Genomic DNA, 20,217 nt, shown 5'->3' with positions numbered 1-20,217 from the left:
TAAGCAAAGTAAGTAAAAGCTAGTCGGTAAACCTTGAGTATAGAATTTTCTGCTGAGAATCCGTAAGAATTACATCCAGATTAGAAGATTTCACACCTCGACATACTGTCCACTGACAGAGTTCAGTGGCAATGCAGTAAGAAGTGTGACGTTTAATATATGTAAGATGGAAAAGTAAGGATGTGGCAATGGAAGTGGAGGAGGACATCCAAATCTCACCAGAGTGAAAGATTTTATACAGTGTAATTCACAATCTAGCCGATATTATACAACATATATTCAGGAATTTGGCTAGGTGCATTTGCTCAGGTTTTGTGCTTGAGTGCAGATTTGTGGTGCTTGTGCTCAGTTTGAGTGTTTCTATTCTTTTGCTGCTTAGTGCTTGCACTAGGCTAATATTGCAATCTTTATTCAAAATTATTAAAACAAAATAAAATACAATCAACTTGAGGATGAAATTGCAGTAGTATGGGAAATAATTGGGTTGGCCCCACCGTTGTAAGCCCCAACATTGGCTAATGAGCTCATTGATGCATCCCTAACTGTAGTACAGTATAGTGATATGACCTTGGGTTTAGCCACTCTGCATGATGAGTACTCTTGCTTATATGCTATTTAATGGACAATTGTACACTCAATTGATTAAAACCTTTAATTATGTATCTCCGAGGAAGTCCTTAGTTGTAGTTTTCTTATGTTTGTTTTGTTTCGTGATTTTTACTAATAAGAGCTGGGTTCTGTGGTGTGTTGTGCTTCATTAACTGTGACCACAGTCTTTGCCTAACTTTAACCATATCTGCTTACCATATTATTTCAAAAACATTTGTTACTGACATTAAAAAAATTTACATTGGGATTTGCACGTCCAACATTGATGTTTTTGTCTGGCGACAGGGTCGGGATTTTTTATCAAAGATAAACCGGAGCTGGGTAGAAACTGCAAGGGGCAAATGAGAAATGTTTTAGTTATCTGAGTGAACCAACCCTTACTACACATGGCTGCAGTAAAATACATAGTAATAGCTTGAACCATAAATTAGAACAGGGGTTTTCAAAGTTTGAGAGTGCGGGCCTCCCCTCAGACAAAGCTTGTGAAACTGTGCCCCCCTCCACAAACACCTTTAGTTTACTTGGTAAAGTTTCGCTCAATTCCTGGATGCCTATGGGATCATGATTATATTATTTGATCCCATAGACACTCAACATTTGAGCCAAAATAGCCTAATATTGCTGTTTGACATAACTTCTGACTACACCAAATAGTTTTAAAAAAGGTCTGTCCCAAGGCATTTATTAGTTTCTGATGCTGATGTGGGGGATAACAGTTCCCCAAAATTACTGTATCTCTGAACTCTCACACGTAGGCTATTCTGTGATCTCCTTTTGAAAACTAATGCAATAAGTAATGTAATATTGTTTCACTTCTATTCACTGAGCCTCCCCTGAAACTGTTTGGAGCCCGCCCCACACTTTGAAAACCCCTGAATTAGAAGACTATCATGACACTTGCTTATCAAGCTTAGTGCTCGCTGTTGTTTGTGACTGTAAAGCATTCAGTGGTGAGCAGAGACCTTGGTTTATGCAACTATGGATATAATTACATGCTATGAATCTCTCTGCAGCTCAGTTGTTTTAGATTCCCTATGGAAGTTTGGCCTGTCACAGTGAAGAAATATATTGTCTCCCTCAACCAGATGCAGATGTATATCAACACTGAAAAAAATAAAAACATATGAGGAATTTCAAATAATAAATTAATTTAGTCATTTGGATCTGGTAGTAACTGTGATAAAATAATAAAGTTGAGATAAATGTGTGAAACCACAAAATCTCACTTTTCTTGCTCCAGGCAGCTTATACAACACCTACTGTACTATTGTAGAATGTAATATGGGATTTAGCATTAAAACAGCTGAACTGCAAATGGGCAATTAAAATGTTCCTTCCTAAGTTAGCGTGCTACTGTATGACCACAAAACATTAGCAAAGTAAGTAAAGGCTAGTCAGTGAATCCTGAGTATACAATATTTAGCAGAGAATCCCCAAGAATTACGTCCAGATTGGAAGATTTCATACCTCTTGATTTACGTCCAATACCAAAGTTTGGTGGCAGTGCAGTAAGTAGTAAGCCCTTGAATATAAGGTGAAAAGTAAGGATGTGGAGGTAGGAGTGGTGGATGGCAGTGCAGCACATCCAACTTTCACCAGAGTTGTGTCTCATCACGGATCATCCAACATTAACATTCTTGTCTGGCAAAAGGATTGTAATATTTTATCAAAGATAAACAAAATCTCAGTAGAAAGTGCATGAGGCAAATGAGAAATACTTTCTTCACATGCCTGCAGTAAAATATGTAGTAACAGCTGTAGTAGGTTATGACAGAACAATAAATTAGAAGACAATCATGACAATTGTTTATCTAGTTTAGTGCTTCCTGTTATTTGTGACTGTAAAGCATTCAGTGGAGAGAGACCTTTCCAACTACGGACATAATTAACTGCTATAATTCTCTCAGCAGCTCAGTTGTTTATATTCCCTACGAAGGTTTGGCCTGTCATGGTGAAAAAATATATTGTCTCCCTCAGCCAGATGCAGATGTATATTACCATAGAGAACAATAGAAAACATGAAGAATTCGATTGGTGGAGCTTGCATCTAATCGCAAGGGTTAGAACTAACAAGCAAACCAATCACAGCACAGTAGGGTGGAATTAGTGCTGAACTTCTTTCCAGTTGTACTTGACCTTTCAAACTATCTTTTCTCACGTCACATAACTCCTGTAGCAGGAATCCATTGGCTGCCGCTGAAATAATGAACCGTGAGTGATTGACCCTTGCATGACCAAGCCATTCCTTAGTGAAGCTTATGCATTTGGTTCTCTGACATGGCTAATGGCAAACAGATTTACCAGGATGGGAAAAAGGAATGTTTTCCCCGTCTTCTGTGCAAATGTCAGGCCCGGCAAATGTCTGTGTCAGATTACTGTGGCAGCAGCAATAAGCAGATGTAAAGACCAAGGCCAACAGTGGGAAAAAATTGCCGAAATGCAGTGAGAACGGTGCTCTGGAGAAAATAACGTGCTTGCACGCGATATTTGTCAGGCCTCACTTGTGTCATAATAGAACTCCAGGACAGATAAACAGTTCATGCATTTTTCCCAGACAGCAATTTTAAAGAATTTCATACAGAAATATGTTTAAGGAAACATGAAAGTTTACAGGGATGTTTGCATGAGGCACAGAAGCCAACCTTTAAAATCAGAAGGTGGCTCTGAGAATATATGAGACTGCATAATAAAAGGTGTGGTTGCCCTGAAGTTGCAGTATGTCGAAGAATGACACGCATCCTATCCCATAGGGGTTTAACAATATACCATGGAACAATTCATGGTGATACAAAAATGTGAGCCTTGACATTCTGCATGTTCAGTGAGTTAAGGTCCTTCTTTCAGGATGTCTTTGGGGCCCTGGCTCCAAAAGTACTAGAGCCAGCATCTCTTCCATCCTATCTGCCATTGCACTTAATAACATACATACATCAGTTGCAGGTGCCCACATGCATTTCTGCCAACTTTAGTTTGCACATAGAAAGTTTGGTGCACTTATAGTATAGCCGGTACTGTGCCAATATAGTTTGTTACTGTGTTGTTTTCATAAATTATTCTAACTTACTACTTCTAATTTATTCTTATATAAGAACTGCTCCAGAGTATTTATTCTGCCTGGATGATTTGGTATCATGTGGGCTGTCACCACCACTGGGTATCTGTCTTGTGTGTACTATGTCTGTGTATGTTCTGTTTTATGATGGGGTTTTTTTGCAATTCACTTCTCTTTTGGATAATGAAGTTAATCAAACAATCAATCAATATACATCCCGGTGCTTAAAAATACATTAAATACCAGAGGGAGCAGTTAAATGTCTTCCGTTAAACACTGTAACCTGTCAGTGGTTTCAAGGTTTGAATGTGTTTAGAGATTGTGACTTTATATTTGCTCTTCATCGTTATGATGACATTCGTGTTTGGACATTTTTTTTTTCCTTTAAGAGAGTCTATTACTTGCATTTTGTAAAGGCAACCCTGTTTTTGGTACTACTTCCTAATAAAATACCCTTTATAAGGGCTTTATATGTTTTGACTAATGATTTTATTCATGGTTAATTAATTGTTTACTAAAAAGTAGAGCCTGACCGATTTCGATATTCGAGGATTTTAAAATCCAATAAAATCCAAGATTTTCCCTAACAATTGTTATGTTGAGACCATACCAAGATATGAGGTGCCCCTAGGGACATTATTCAGAATTACAATGCATATACATGTACTTTTCCTCTCACATACACATATGAAACCAAACTCATTCACATACTATACTGAAAAGCTCATACACACACACAACTGAAATGCTTTTACACACACAACTGAAATACTCTCACACACACAACTGAAACACTCTCACACACACAACTGAAACGCTCTCACACACAACTGAAATACTCTCACACACACAACTGAAACACTCTCACACACACAACTGAAACGCTCTCACACACACAACTGAAACACTCTCACACACACAACTGAAACACTCTCACACACACAACTGAAACGCTCTCACACACACAAGTGAAATACTCTCACACACACAACTGAAACGCTCTCACACACACAACTGAAATACTCTCACACACACAACTGAAACACTCTCACACACACAACTGAAACACTCTCACACACACAACTGAAACACTCTCACACACACAACTGAAACACTCTCACACACACAACTGAAACACTCTCACACACACAACTGAAACGCTCTCACACACACAACTGAAATACTCTCACACACACAACTGAAACACTCTCACACACACAACTGAAACGCTCTCACACACACAAGTGAAACGCTCTCACACACACACACACACACACACACAACTGAAACGCTCACACACACACAACTGAAACGCTCTCACACACGCAACTGAAACGCTCTCACACACACAACTGATACGCTTTCACACACACACACAACTAAAACGCTCACACACACACAACTGAAATGCTCTCACACACGCAACTGAAACGCTCACACACACACAACTGAAACGCTCTCACACACACAACTGAAACGCTCTCACACACACAACTGAAACGCTCTCACACACGCAACTGAAACGCTCACACACACACAACTGAAATGCTCTCACACACACAACTGAAACGCTCTCACACACACAACTGAAACGCTCTCACACACACAACTGAAATGCTCACACACATTCAAGTGAAATGCTTTTACATACACAACTGAAACGTTCCCACACACACAAATGAAAACCTGACACACATATAAGTGAAATACTATGGTTGGTCCCAGCCAATGATCCCAGCTTGCACTTCAGGTTAGTTAACATTAAAGCTATACACCAAAACTTTAAATAATGATTTATGTTATTGACATTATACATAAGATTTAAAATGCCTTAATAATTTTAAGTATTTACTGTAATTGTGGTTTGCAACACCACAATTGTCTAAACGTGAATCAGCTTTAAACTAAATTCTAACTGTTAAATGTCTAACAAACTATTTGAACCAAATCAATTAAACCTGAATGTCACTTGATTATAGTGTTTCTGTTAATAAGTAAATGGTAAGCTAATGTTAAGTTAAATATGGTAACATGAGCTATTTTGCTTGCATAATGGTAGCCATAGTTATTATTTCCACTTTTTGGCCTATTAAGGCATTAAAAGGCCTTCTCTACTTTTATTCCCACTCCATGCTAGGAAGAGCAGCACTGGATCTCCTCATTGTCCACTGTGGTTTTAAACATGTGTGTTTTATGTCCATTAAAAAAAACAATGGTTTATGGTTCCCTTTGCAATAAATTCTAAATATATTTATACTTTAGACTTATTTTGTCTTTACTACTGACTGAAAATGTTCATTTTACATTCTGATCGTCAATTGAAAGAACCAGCTCATCATGCAACACAGATAAAACATTGAATATTAAATCTTAACTCTTTTGCTAAGGGAGAGCAGTCTAGTATAAGTTGAAAAGTGAAAATACCATTTCGTCTTCTGACCTTGGTCAGAAAAAGTCAAAAGACGAAATAGTTATGCAGTTTTTTTAAAATTGTACCTTATACTTGAAGATAACATAGGAGCCTTACACTCAGCAACTAGAGCCAGAGAAGGTTTTGAAGAGTGCCTTGTTTGCTGCTCTCATGTACAGTAAGTCTAGTTTAAAGACAAGAGAATGAGCACAAATCCAAACAAAACTGGGTAAAGTGCTTAAACAAAGAATGACCTGCTGACTGAGAAATTATGAACCCCACTAGATGTATCATTAATTGCAATGTTGCAAACTCTGAAGTATTCTCAGGCAAGTAGCCCACACAGAGCAAAAATAAATCAATAAATCAGCTGATCGAATGTAAATATGTGCTTTCTATCAGTTAACGTTTTTCACCCTTTTGCCTCACTACGCACTATACAGTAAGCCAATAAACATGTAATATCCACAAGACCTACTCAAAGGTCACAATAAATGACACCATCTATAGAGCTTCAAATCTATACAGATAATTCTTTTTTTATGTAACTTCTTAGTGAATGTCACATTTGTCTCTTAAAGAATTTCTCCTTCTCTAGCTCTGCCAGGAGCTAACTAGCAGTGGGCTAAAGCCGACCCATCTGATTAGTTTGAAATTGAACATATACTTTGGAAGAAATCAAACTATGCGCCGATGCTTGTCAGAGGCAATAAACATAATGCCGTTGTACAATCAACAATTCTTCGCTTGTATTGTCAGATGTGTGCTTTTATTTAAACAACTTCCTGTTCAACTGAAATGCCTTCCTGTTTAACTGAAATGCCTTCCTGTTCAACTGAAATCCTCTCATACAACGTACTGAAATGCTTTTATACAACGTACATTTTACTTGAGTGTGTGAGAGCATTTCAGTTGTATGTGTGTGAGAGCGTTTCAGTTGTGTGTGTGAGAGTGTTTCAGTTGTGTGTAAAAGCATTTTACTTGTATGTGTGTGAGCTTTTCAGTATAGTATGTGAATGAGTTTGGTTTCATATGTGTATGTGAGAGGAAAATGCATGGTAATTCTGAATAATGTCCCTAGGGGCACCTCATACCAAGATACCATGCCATAATGCAGTATAAAAATAAACGTTTTTATTGTTACTTGGAACAAAAGTGCAGCAAAATATATTAAAGTTTTAAATGAGACTTTTGAATGATAAATGAGAGTCAGATGTGTAAAACATCTGATTTATTATGAGTACTACTACTAATGAACATTAAATAGTATATGTGTTGTGGGGGCCAGTGAAACAGAAACTATAAAAAATACCAATATAGTACTATTACTAAAAATAATAATACCATGTATATTGGGGAGACTAAACAACCACTACACAAACGCATGGCTCAACACAGAAGGGCCAACTCCTCAGGTCAAGACCTGATTCAGATGTAAGTAGACTGCAGCTACTTACATCTGAAGGACAGAGGACACTCGTTTGAGGACCACCAGGTGCACATTTTAGACAGAGAAGATGGATGGTTTGAAAGAGGTGTCAAGGAAGCCATCTACACCAGGGTCAAGAAGCCGTCATTGAACAGGGGAGGTCTACGCCACCACTTATCCCCCACTTACAGTGCTGTCCTTTCATCACTTCCCAGGAAACTCAACAAACGTAACCTATTGACCTCAGGTGAAGATACCAACGATGGTCGTTCAGTCTTGGCCACAGGTAGTCTTAACGACTGTAACGACTGTCGTCACAGAAACAAGGAACACTAACGAACCAGCGGTATCGATGACCCGGGCCAACGACCCCACTTAGGTTAAATAGCTGAGTTTCCCTGCCAGTCAGTCAGAACTGAAGAAGTCCTTTGGATGAGGGACGAAACGTCTTCCAGTATCGTCAACCAAGTCCAGTTGCCCTTGATTTTAACCTATATATTTAACATATCATCTCTCGTGTCATTGCTATCATAATAATGATAAACAGGGCTCGCCTACATAGGCAAATAATTATATATATTTTTTTGTCATGCAGTAGTTATTACCTTACATATAATCTGCCACAATGACTACTTTCTACATCTAGTTTAAAACCTGCACTCTGTTAATTCTATGCAATGGTACAGAAACGATTTCTTAACACACTTCAGGCTCTATGATACAATGATGCAGAGGAAACGCTGCCCTTGAATTAATATAATACTACAGGACTGTCTACAATGAGGACCTGCAAATGTGTGTTTATTCCCTTTTAGTCCCCTCTGGTTTAATCATTTTTGACACCGAGACTGTAACTAGAGACACTAGTTTAATCACTCATTAATGTTAGCCTCCTCCACTGATAAACACAGCATTAGCTTTGTGGCTAATTTAGAGTTAGCTGCTGTTGGCGATGTTAGAAAATATTTAGAAGTAATAAATTAGAGAGAAATGAGAGGACCGGTCGCTAGAACTGCCAAACTGTTTCAGGAATAAATCTACAATCACGTTTGTCAGCAGCGTAGCCTTCAACAACCATAACATTAAACACACTGCTGTGAGCCTGGAGAGGGCAGTGAAAAACAGGAGGGTTAGCAAGTCTGGTCTCCGGAGAGGAAAAGTGATGAGGGCTATTTTTATTAATATTTAAGGCATGTAACTGATGTGACAAAAGACCAACTCATCGGGAACACTGAGCGTGAGGGCTACTGGTAGACTGCAGTCAGCTGATGTTTTGTTCTGTGGTGTTGCAGTGTTTTGAACAGAGGCGCTGCAGAGCGCCCTCTGGTGGGCAAACTATGCAACACTAATGACATGAGGGAAGGCTTCGACTTTCTGTTTCTTTTTCAATAGTCATATCGGCTGTTATAATATAATATCTGCAAAACGATAAATCGGTTAGGCTCTACTAAAAAGATCAGTTATAAGAGAAGCATAATATGGAATTTTGCACTTCCCTTGTGTAAAAGAGCTGCAAAGGCTCTGGACCAAAATCCATTTATTAACAACTTTAGCATTTATTTACGGAATTAACAATTCAAGATTGCACATAATGAAAAGGATAAATACCTGGCAACCAGACATTTGTTGTACTTTTTACATTATTATTATTGTTTTTTTATTCTTTTATAAGGCAATTAGTCATTAACAATAATGAATATGCTTATGAACATAATTATGTTAAGCATAGTTCTTTTTGTTTTACCCACACTGTGTACATTTACCAGACGTACTCATACAATAATAGTGGCACAGCTGTCAATAACAGAATATAAGCTAATCACAGACCAAACAAAACTAGGGAGAAAGATAGAAAAATATCTGAATATATTATATAATTATTTAAAATTAAATTAAATTAAACAAAAAGAGAGCAATTTAACAAACAGTAAAAAGAGAAACGAATTAACATAGGAATGATTTGTGCTTTGAACATATATTCAATATATGTTCTTATTAATGCCTTTAAAAATTAGTAAATAATTTTTTAGCTATCAATAAGCCATTAGTTACAACTTATAAACATTTTATAAAGGTAGCTAATTAGAAAGTGGTAGTTTGAAATGCGGAAAAAATGTGAAAGTTTGTTTTCAGTCCAACTTGGTTAAAAATATCATGAGTGTATTAATCCATGAACCCAGTATTAGTATGTTATTTTAACTTGACTGTACCATTACACTGCTGTTAGTCTAAATAAAAACGGATTGGATGCTGCTTCAACACTGCAAACAGTTTCCTGCGTCCTTATGTCCGTTCTTGCTCTTGCTGTGTTAATGAATGTTTTGCCATACATTGTGTTTGGGATACGCCTATACCCACTTTAACCATTTCCTCCACTACTGTTTTGGGACCCGTCTTCTAATGTTTGTTTAATGTACGTTTGCTGGAGGCCTATTGAGTAAGAATAGCTATTAAACAGGCGGCCACTTAGAAAAGGAACAACACTGGTCTGCTAATGGCTGACGTGAACCAGGCCTATTTTATTTAGCTGGGAGTGCTGGGAGAGCTCAATCTGTGGCCACTGGTTGAACTCGTAATTGTCACACTCACTCATGAAACAATAACCACCAATAGTGCATATATTTGACTATATTTTTCAGGGGGCTACATTTTCAGAAAGCTAGGGCCCGGGGGCCGGACATTTTCCTGAGCTATTCTATTTGTGTGTATGTACACTTGACACAACGAGGCACCACATTTTCAAAACTTATTTCTCAACATTGCAAAAGTGGCCTAATCATAAAATAAAATAAATAGGCCATCTTTAAGTAATTAGTCCAAGTGCTTAATTTAATTTTCTTTGCAACACAAGCTGTAATATAAACCCAAAAGTAAACACATCATGTCAGCCGTCATTTGGTAAATCGTGACATCTCTAGCAGAGTTACAGCTCAGCATTTCCTGTAAACATTTATTACTTTCTTTCTTGTTTTCTGTCTACTTCTCCATCTTCAATTAACTATTTCACTAATTTTAAATAGATGAACATCACCTAACCTGCACCACACCCATGGCAGTATAGGCATTATGGGTTGTGCCATCAGATGCAGCCACTGTGAGAAGGCGTGTATATGCTTATGCACATGAGACCATGTGTTGTGTTGCATGAGAGCATGTGTTGAGAGATGTGATTGTTATTTTTGTGTTGTTTTTGTAAAGCTGCAGAATGGACAGAAAGTCCTAAACAAATGACCCTTTGGGGACAATAAAAGTCTTAAAAATATATATATTTCAACAATATTTAAAAAAAAAACATTTATAAAAGCCCCATACTGGTCACCCAGTCTCTAGCTTAAGAGCTTCTCAGGACAATATGGGGAAGTGTTTGGTTACTATAGAACTGGCTACCACATATAGATTAGAAATAAAGTGTTTGCCATGTCTACAGTCCTTCCTTCAGACTTTTATCGATGAAAGTGATCTTTCAGTGTTTTGACATGTGACAGAGGAGATCTGTTGTCAATGGGCTTTGGTTTGAAGGGGGTCTTGCGATGTTGCTGTATTTGTGATGAAAGCTTAAGAGGCGAGCTGAAGAGTCCCTTCAAGCAAGTTTTGTTGTGCTGCGTCTCAAAGCACTCAATGAAAGGAAGGAAGCAGTGCTCTGCTTTCATTAGAGGGAGGTCTGAACGCTTCTGTAGCACTCCGTGGGCAGGAGCTCACTTCCCACAGGTGACACTTCAGTACAGTGTGGAGTGGCTGTATGAGGCCTATAGCCCTGGTCCGGGACAGTCACACTGCATAAAGCTCCTGGAGGGCAAAGAGATATAACCTGAATGTTTCTGGCACTCAAGCATTCATTTAATTAGTTAGGAGGGAATTGTTGACAGTATAGTTAATAGTGGGCAATCTTGATAGCGACACATAAGGTGCATCAATATCAGTTTGATATAAAGTTACTAAAACAGAGGTGACTTCCAACACAAACCACACACGCTGTGTGTGATGATCTGCGGAGAGGGGCTTCTCTTCTACCTCTGTGTTTCTGCTCCTCTCTGTCACAACTGACAAATATGTGGAATCAGTACTTAATTTAAAAAACATGCATATTTCATAATTTATTAGAATTAGATCATTTCTATTATAAATCATTAATACCGTTAACAGTAGATAAGTGTTTTCTTGCCTAGAGTCTGAACAGACCAAAAGGTTAACATGAGCGGTGAAAGGAAGTGGGCAGTGCTTTGTTGCGTGTCTGCCTTCTGCTTGTTCCCGGAAAATGACGATTTCACACCCAGTCTGCCCAGTCAGAGACAGTAAAGATCAAGTGATGGCAGGAGGCAAAAAAGTAGAGGTAGCAGAGGAACGAGAGATAGAGGAGCGGGAGGGAGAGAGGACAGCTCCTGCCGCAGCATCGGGCCTAGCGGGTTAGCATGCTAACTTTAGTAGATATCTCTGCAACACAATAGAAGAATGTCTTTGCCGTGATGTCAGAACTGTTACTTCTTCACATTCTGTTGATCATGTTAGTTAATTTTTTAAATATTTTAAACAAACTATTACACATTGTAACTTTAAGGTGAAACTGAGAACTTACCATCCAAGAGTTTGTTGTTGAAAAATTTGTAACAAATTTCACCGCCTGAGCAAACTGAAACTTTCGAGTTCCCACCGATCAAAGCCCTGGATCTGGGATATGTGAGGCCTAAAGGAGCAATGACAGAGTTTGACAGAGATTGCATATGTTATAATACTAATACTGCTAGCACTTAAAGAGGTCATATTATGCTCATTTTCAGGTTCAAAATCTTATTTAGGGGTTGTAACAGAACATGTTTACATGGTTTTATTTTCAAAAAACACCATATTTTTTTGTCATACTGCACATTGCTGCAGCTCCTCTTTTCACACTGTGTTGAACGCTTCATTTTAGCTATGGAGTGATATATCTTGCCTTTACAAGATCTTTGTTGGGAGTTGCACATGCGCAGTTCCTAGTTAAGGACTACTAGCCAATCAGAAGCAGAGAAGGGTGGGTCAGTAAGAAGCAAACATGGCTTTGTTTCAGCTGTACATGTTCCCTTACCAGCTTATCAACATGGACTGGAGCAAGAGTTTCAGAGTGGTGAGTTATTAATCTGTAACAAATGTATCTTTCATACATAAAGTTTTAACTGAGCTCTGTCTCTACATCACAGTAACAACTTTATGTCCATTGACTGCCTGGAGGGAAGCTAGTGTTTGGAAGGGAGAGGAGAGGAAGCAGGCGGACATCTTGTCACTGTGTGCTGCAGCTCAGTGTGTTTTTCCACCGGTGTTTTTGAGGGTGTGCCTGACATTTTGCTGTGTTGTCAACAATCAAAGTGAAACAGCTGGACTGCAAAAAAGCTGTTCAAGCAGTTCAGAGCAGTGTTTTCTGTGGGAGATGGGAACTCCCTTTGGGCTGAACTTCGGGCTTTTTCACTTTGCAAACCTATGACATGCACAAAAAAGATATCTAAAAGGTCAAAAAAGCAAAATATGACCTCTTTAAGACCACTGTAGTATTACACATGTATTCCACTAATATCATGACTACTTTTTTGCTTGAGAGAACGAGAGAGAAAAAAAAGGAAACTGGAATAAAATCAGGCCAATGTTCAGCACAGGCAAAATCAATGTACCTGCATGACTTGACACTAAGGCAAAGGATTTTTATACAAAGAAATGCTTATATTTATATATTACATTAAAAAAAATTTAAGTTTAGATTTTTTTATTTATTTAAGGTATATGTTTGGTGTTGATAAGGTCGAAGTAAGAACTTTTGAGGATGGTAACTTTGGCTAGGTAGTCTCTGTCCATCTCTTTAAACCCATATACCCTCATGCTTTTTGTCATTTCCTGTGGTTTGCTCAGATTATGTTCTTGCTCAAAATGAGCTGCACTGTTAACCCTCCCATCTAAATCTCCAAGCAGTTTAAAACAACCTCAGCTATTATTTTCAAAGGCTAGTTGACCCAGTGTCATGGAGCATTTAATTTTGGTTTTAAAGTCAGTTGAACACAGTAAATTAAATGCAGTTTGCTGCACTGAGCCCTGAGATCTTTGGTCAGGTTCAAATGGAGTGAGCTCTTTTTTTTCCTTCAGCATCCTGTTTCTAAATCAAAGAGACTGCGATGTGGCGAGATAACAGCTCAGACTAAATGAACTGTCTTTAGTCTGGACAGACTGATGTAACTGATCTCCCAGTGTCTTCCTGCCTATTAAAGTTGTGTTTCAGCCAACTTATTTCCCTCTTTCTCTTCTTGTCTATCTTTCTCTCCTTTTTCCACACTATCTCCTTCCTTTATAACACGACTTCATTAAAAGAAATAGCGAGGGAAATGGATCCTCTTCACTTGATTACTTTCTCTGTCACTAGACACACGGAGAGCTGTCTAGCCGTGCTGTATTACGCTATGTTACCATATCCTATCTGATTTGAACCCTGAGTGAGTTTAGATTAACTAACTGCACAGCACAGACCAGTCTTTGCTGCAGAAACGTGCAGGATGCACCAGGTCACATTGCTGATTTATATCGACAGCAGCTTTAACAATGCAGAACACGTGCATTGTTATTATTTTTCCCTGTTCAAGAAGACAAACTGACACCAAAGTCAGAAATATTTCTGGCCCTTGGACTGACTAACTGTTGAGGCTCGCTGGTGGAGTTGATAAGCCCCACAGGATGGCACAGCCGGGCTTATCGAGCTTGGCCAAGCCAGAGGACCTCTGCTATCGCTGGAGCCACTGGCAGAGGAAAAAGTCATCCCCTTATCTCCCCTCTGCTGCTGGAGGAATAACACTCCTTCCACCTCCCTTGTCCACTCATTTCAGGTGGTGTTCTCATCTGCGGTGACGGAGCGGAAACAGGAGACTCAGACTTCTGAATGACTCCTACATGCTGTAGAATGAAGAGCGAGGCTCTTTTGGCATGCAGACAAGATTACAGAAATTCAAGCCCAAGTGTTTATTTTCAGTGAGAGAAGTTTATCATCGCATGAAAGGGAACTAATTTCAACACAATAGCAGCGTGTGTTATAATGTGGCGATAGGAAATCTAATGTTGAAGTTTTACGTGCCAAAATGAAAACAACGTTGACTCTAAGTGCAGAGTGGAAACTCAGAACAGAGTCATAGCAGAAAGAAAAACAACCCCTAAGCAGATCCAGTTTGGATGAATTCCAACCAGCCGAGCCTATTGATCCATCTGTGCTTCTCAAATGCAGACTGCATGGGCCTCAGATGCTGGTGAGTGGGAGCATCTTCTTTTCCAAATGAGCGGAGAAAGTAAACACATGCAGTTTGAAAGAAAAGCTGCAGGCTGACATGAGTAAGGACATCCTGCTAGTCATGAGGGGAGATTCTGCCTCTTATAATAACTACAAGCATCTATTACTGAATGTCGAAAGAAACTTATTTTGTTTCCCAGCAACAATAACAAATAACATTATATTAATAATATAAGTGCTCCATATTTACATTTTTTGTAAATGTGCCAGAATTTTAAAATACCAGGTGCCATAACAACTTTCATTACAGTATTAACACTGTTACCCCTTTCCCCCCCGTACCTGCCTTGTTACCCAGTAATAATATTATTGTAATTATTGTAATTATTGATAGGTACTATTTAAAACATACTGTTGTCTATTACTCTGTTGAACTGTGCTATTTTGTCTATAGTTACAATTCAACCTATACTTCATCTACTGCATGTAAAGTCGACTTGTTATGAACTTTACTAAGAGGATAAATAGAGCAAACCAAAGCTGTACAATTCGCAAGATTTTATTAATAAAAAATATTTTAAATAACATTTACTAGCTCTACATGAAAATACACACAGATAGATATCTTACAAATAGACAAATGTGACTGAGTATGTCTTTGGCCAAGGATAATATAAGTTGTAGGACTGATCTGGCTTTGCCTTCATTAATAAAGATCTTAACCTGAAAACCGCTAACCAAGACTTCTGTGCTGGTTTCACATTTATGTCCTCTGTTAAACCGTTAACCGACAAAGGCCGACTGCCTCATCCATCCATGAGAATCTTTTGGCCGATCTGCTAAGCGGGGCAGGTGCAGTTGACTCCATGAGGGCTGATGCGTATGCTTTGGAAAGGAAAAACATGTTTATAAAATATAACACACCATCACAGCAACCTCTCAGCTTCCATCGTGGTTGAAATGCAGAACTACCGAGAGAAACCTGTGGAAAAGGCAGATCATGCAGTTCACAAGTTGTACATGTGTGAAAAGTAGATTTAAAGACAACATATAGAACATTTGTAAGACCAAATTCTTCTTGTATTGTGAGCCAACGCTGCCACCTTGTGACTAAAAATAGTCACAATAGTCAAATTACTGGATTTTCTCAGGGAAAAAAGCTTTTTTCCCAGTAATTTTGTGCTCTAGACCCTAAAAAACTGCGTTTGTGTGTGTCAGGGTCCTCAAGCTAAAACTGGGTGTTTTTTTTGTCAACAATTATAACTTCTCCTATGGAGACAGGAGAAGTTATGTATGCTTACAACTACATTGTGTGTTATAAGCCATTTATTAAATGTTTATATACTACTTATCTACGCTAAATAGGGCAGGCTAACCAAAGTGTTGCCAGGGAGGGTTACCCTTTATTTTAGTAACATATGTAAATGTCAAAATACACTGGAGGGGGGCTTTAAGTATTTAAGTATAGTACTTGAGTGAATGTACTTAGTTGTGCATTCCACTAATGGGTATTAGTGATATACTGTAGCTCAAACGGAAGGCAATATATTTCAAAGTCAGGTCGCCATCTTATCTAACAGGAAGTAACCTTTTCAGCTTCCTTCAGGCAGCCTGGATTCCACAGGAAGCCCTCTCAAAACCTAAAACAGCATCAGTTACATATTTTAAAAAGTTAACTAATACTGCACAATATATTGCAGAAAGTCTGAATTCAAACTGCTTAAATCTTGAATGTATTCCACAAAAGGATGAACGTTATTAGTAGTCTTTCTTATTAGGCAGCAGGTGTGATCACAAACTGCTGGTGTTTCTTGGCTCAGCTTTGGGAAATCTCTATGGAATCACCCTTTCCTCCCCACTCCTGCCAAAACCACCCCGCCAAGTGTGTTCTCCTTCCTCTTTGAGTTTACACCTTAAATACCTGGCTCTGCAGGCAGTGTTTGTCCAGAGAGTGCCAAAGTAAATGTCCCTTTTAATCTCTGCTGATTGCTGAAGTGTTAAATCAGAGGGAGACACGGTTTATAGATGTGTATCTTTATTGAAACTGACTGATGAGTCAGAGGCCATGCGGACATGTGTGCATTTAAATGATTTGAGTTGTGCACTTGCAGGAGGCGGGACACCAAGAGGCCACGTCCTTGTGGCTGCAACCCAACTGCTGCTTCAGATCAGGACAGTTACTGTACTTATCAGCGTAGGGACAGGGGTTGGCTGGAGGAGACAGATGGAGAAAATTACTGGATGCATAAATGAAAACTAAATTTACCTCAAGAGAGCAAAGTTCTACATCATCATCTTCTACAACTTTCTCACTGGTTGAGTTGAATCTCAAAGAGACTTTTCCTGTCTCATTATATTGAGATCAAGGAAAAAGACAAAGGGTAAAACTAGATGTATCCAGTATTAGGAAGCTGGATGATCTTTTAAAATCTATAGCTGACTAAGCTAACTACTAACCTGCCCTGCTAACAGATCAGGGCAAACATGTTACAGATATGTTCTAAGAAGGCAAAACACTTATGATGTAATGACTTCTCAGTAAGGTGTAGAAGGATGAATTGTGCAAAATGCTGTTTTTCCCCTCATTAGGGCAGAGCATTAGGACAGTGCTTGTTTATTTTTTCTTACTTTACTCCCAAATTCATTACATATTACATAATGGAACTGATCATGGATCATTTAGCTCAGTGAACAGCAGTGTTGGGCAAGTTATGCAGAAACTGCAATATATTACTAGTTACTTATTTCTCCTTAAAAAAGTAATATTATTACTTATTACTGGGTGATAAAAGTAAGTAGTTATGTTACGTTACGTTACTATATTACTGAGTTCATTTATGCAATCAATTAAAAACGTATAAACTCTTAAATTACGATTTTGGCCATAGATATACTTTGCAGATTTCTGGGTGTTATTGTTGTGTCCCTCACGTTAACGTATTTGATGAAACCTACGATGACTTTAAACTGCAACAGCGTTTCAATTAGACGTTTGTTAGCGAATGTTAGCTCAACACTAACTTGTTACCTATAGCAATTTATGATAACAGACTTTAGTGGTTTCTTTCTTTGATTTTACCTAATTAACACATCGGTGTCTTTTTTTAAAAATAACACATGCATAGGGCACAGCCTACTGTGCTGAGCAAGTCACTTGTTGCTAACACAAAAGACTGTCTGAAACAAAAACAAATCTAAACACTGTATGAGAGCAGATGAAGAGTATGATTTTGTTCTGTTTTTCTTATAAACACAGGGTACGTTGGAAGAGGTGACAACATCATATTCATAACAGCAGCAAGCAGTGGGTTGTTTTTTTTTATTACAAAGTATATAGCCTAGGCCTAACGTTTCTTAACGCCACCGGCTGAAATAAAAAAAATAAAGCAAGCAAATCCCGACTTTTAAACGCCGGTTTTACTGTATATGTAGCCATGTAGCAGTATTCAGAAGTAGCGTTAACGCCACACTCTCCCGACGAGTCCAAGCATCAGTGACAGTAGGCTAGCTGGACGCTGAAGTTAGCTTCCGATTCGGCAGTTAAGGGGAAAGTTAAGGGGAAAGTTAAGGGAAAGTTAACTTACGTTGCTGAGCCACAGATTCTCCGGTTTTTACACCTCTTACTGCTGTGAAAGCTGTTATGCTACTTACAGCTGTGGAAAGAACGCCTCTCTCCCTCATTCTCCATTCTTCCTTTAGTGTTTGGCTAGCAGCAGACATGAACAACAAAGTCCGGTCCCGCTGAGCTGTAGCACAGTCGTGGATTTACGTCAAGGATGGTGCGTTCAGTAACGAGTAACGCAGCGTTACTTGCCTTAGTAACTAGTAATAATATTACCGTTTTAGAAAAGTAATTAGTTACACTAGGCTACTTAGTTACTGGGAAAAGTAATGTGATTACAGTAACGCGTTACTAGTAACGCTACTGCCCAACACTGGTGGACAGAGAGATATTCATGCTCTCCGAGGTTAACAGTCCTGGACATAACCATGACAATGTAATGTTTCAGCTTCCTGTGTGCCTTGGGCCTCTTAGCTGCTCTGCAGGTTCCTAGCACATAGGCAGGGGATGTGGGGCACATGCATATTCATGTTCACTAAAAGTGATAAAATAGTACTAGACTTTCCATTGAAAAAGAGAAAAGACGTTCTATACTTACGGTGGGCAGTACTGGCAGACATAGAAGTACTTGTATTTAGAGTTGGGACAGTAGGCCATGCCACAGCCAACCTGGTTGGACCTGTACCAAACAACCTGTGCAGATAACGAGTGAGGAAATACCAAGTCATCAGGAGCTCATGGCCTTAATGTACTGCATTGTTTTTATAGTCACTAGCTGGGTTCCAGAGTCCCTTGTACTCATTCCAGTTTATAAAGATAATTTTCAGGCAAGTGGTGCACCTGTGTGTAGTGTCCGATCATGGCGCCCACTCCGTAGCGCCAGTCCTTCACCTCATCATACCAGGACTGGATGGCATTGCTCCAGGTGTTCTTGTAGCTGGACATGTACAGGTTCTCTCCACAGCCGCTAGCTACAGTTAAAACACAAGGAATAAGAGATACTTTTTCTCAGGTATGGTTAAAAAAAGTGGTATTATAATGAACTCACTGCTGATCTCTCTGGAGCTGGGAGGGCTGTGCTTCATGGAGCAGGTGTTGGCCCATCTCTGAGCGTTGGCCGCAGCCTTGTTGTTCCAGCTCTGTGGGGAGCAGAGGATACATCAGCCATTAGCACATGTAGACCTTTAGTATATACACCAGAACACCTCCTAGTGCTGTGTGCTTATCTGGAAGATGTTATTTTTTTATTGATATGCTGGAGAAGGGAGCATGTGTAATATCAAATCAAGCACTAATGGGCAAGATGAGAGGTTTTCAGAGTTGGAGGCGGGCCTCCCCACGAGGGCTCCAGTTTCAGGAGAGGCTAAGTGAATGGAAGTAAAAAGGTATTACATCAGTTATCAAAAGGAGATCACATAGAATAGCCTACATATGTGATTTTGTTAAAGAGATGCTTCAGAGATACAGTAGGAGAATTTACTCTCTGTCCTACTTTCCTAGAGTGAGAAACTAATAGACTTTTTTATGTATTTGGTTATGTCAAATGGTAATATTAGCATATCTTTGCTCAGTTGTTGAGTGTCTGCAGGATCAAATAGCATAATCACTAAGCAAGTAAACTAATAGGGTGTGAGGGGGTGCCTTTTTCCAAGCTTTGAGGGGAAGCACATATGCAGCTAAATCATGGCCAAAGGTTTTGTTAATCTGAAAAAAAAACTGTTACAGAAAAGCTAAGACATGAAATAGAAAATTTGTATATTTGTATGTAACATGTCTGTATATGGGTCTCCAAAAAATTGTCCTTAGGTGTGAATGTGAGTGTGAGTGGTTGTCTGTCTATGTGTGGCCCTGCGAGGGACTGGCGACCTGTCCAGGGTGTACCCCGCCTTTCACCCAATGTCAGCTGGGATAGGCTCCAACTCCC

At 39.0% G+C, this 20,217-nt stretch overlaps 2 protein-coding genes across 3 annotated transcripts in view; one reads left to right on the top strand and one right to left on the bottom strand.

Moving 5' to 3' along the window:
• The window catches only part of si:dkey-12h9.6 (macoilin-1), a 56,147-nt gene that overhangs the window by 22,018 nt on the left and 13,912 nt on the right, over positions 1-20,217 (top strand). The window contains exon 1 of one of the 2 annotated variants that reach the window (XM_046060541.1): positions 17,914-17,988. The exons of the other annotated variant lie outside the window; for it this stretch is intronic. The gene's annotated coding sequence lies outside the window, so the exon portion shown is untranslated. Of the gene's footprint in view, positions 1-17,913; positions 17,989-20,217 lie in introns of those variants that run through there. 2 annotated transcript variants of the gene reach the window in all.
• Positions 16,750-20,217, bottom strand: part of LOC123978235 (cysteine-rich secretory protein 2-like) — a 5,091-nt gene continuing 1,623 nt past the window's right edge. Inside the window, exons 2-5 of the mRNA XM_046061401.1 lie at positions 19,342-19,430; positions 19,134-19,264; positions 18,892-18,986; positions 16,750-16,942 (exon numbers count right to left, since the gene is read on the bottom strand). Of these exons, the coding sequence (XP_045917357.1) occupies positions 16,921-16,942; positions 18,892-18,986; positions 19,134-19,264; positions 19,342-19,430 (337 nt within the window). The 3' untranslated portion in view covers positions 16,750-16,920. The remainder of the gene's footprint in view (positions 16,943-18,891; positions 18,987-19,133; positions 19,265-19,341; positions 19,431-20,217) is intronic.

Source organism: Micropterus dolomieu, linkage group LG10 (genome assembly GCF_021292245.1).
Source record: "Micropterus dolomieu isolate WLL.071019.BEF.003 ecotype Adirondacks linkage group LG10, ASM2129224v1, whole genome shotgun sequence".
In the NCBI taxonomy this organism is placed as follows: domain Eukaryota; kingdom Metazoa; phylum Chordata; class Actinopteri; order Centrarchiformes; family Centrarchidae; genus Micropterus; species Micropterus dolomieu.
Note: the sequence above shows the minus strand (reverse complement) of the source record. Positions and strands in the feature narration are given on the sequence as shown.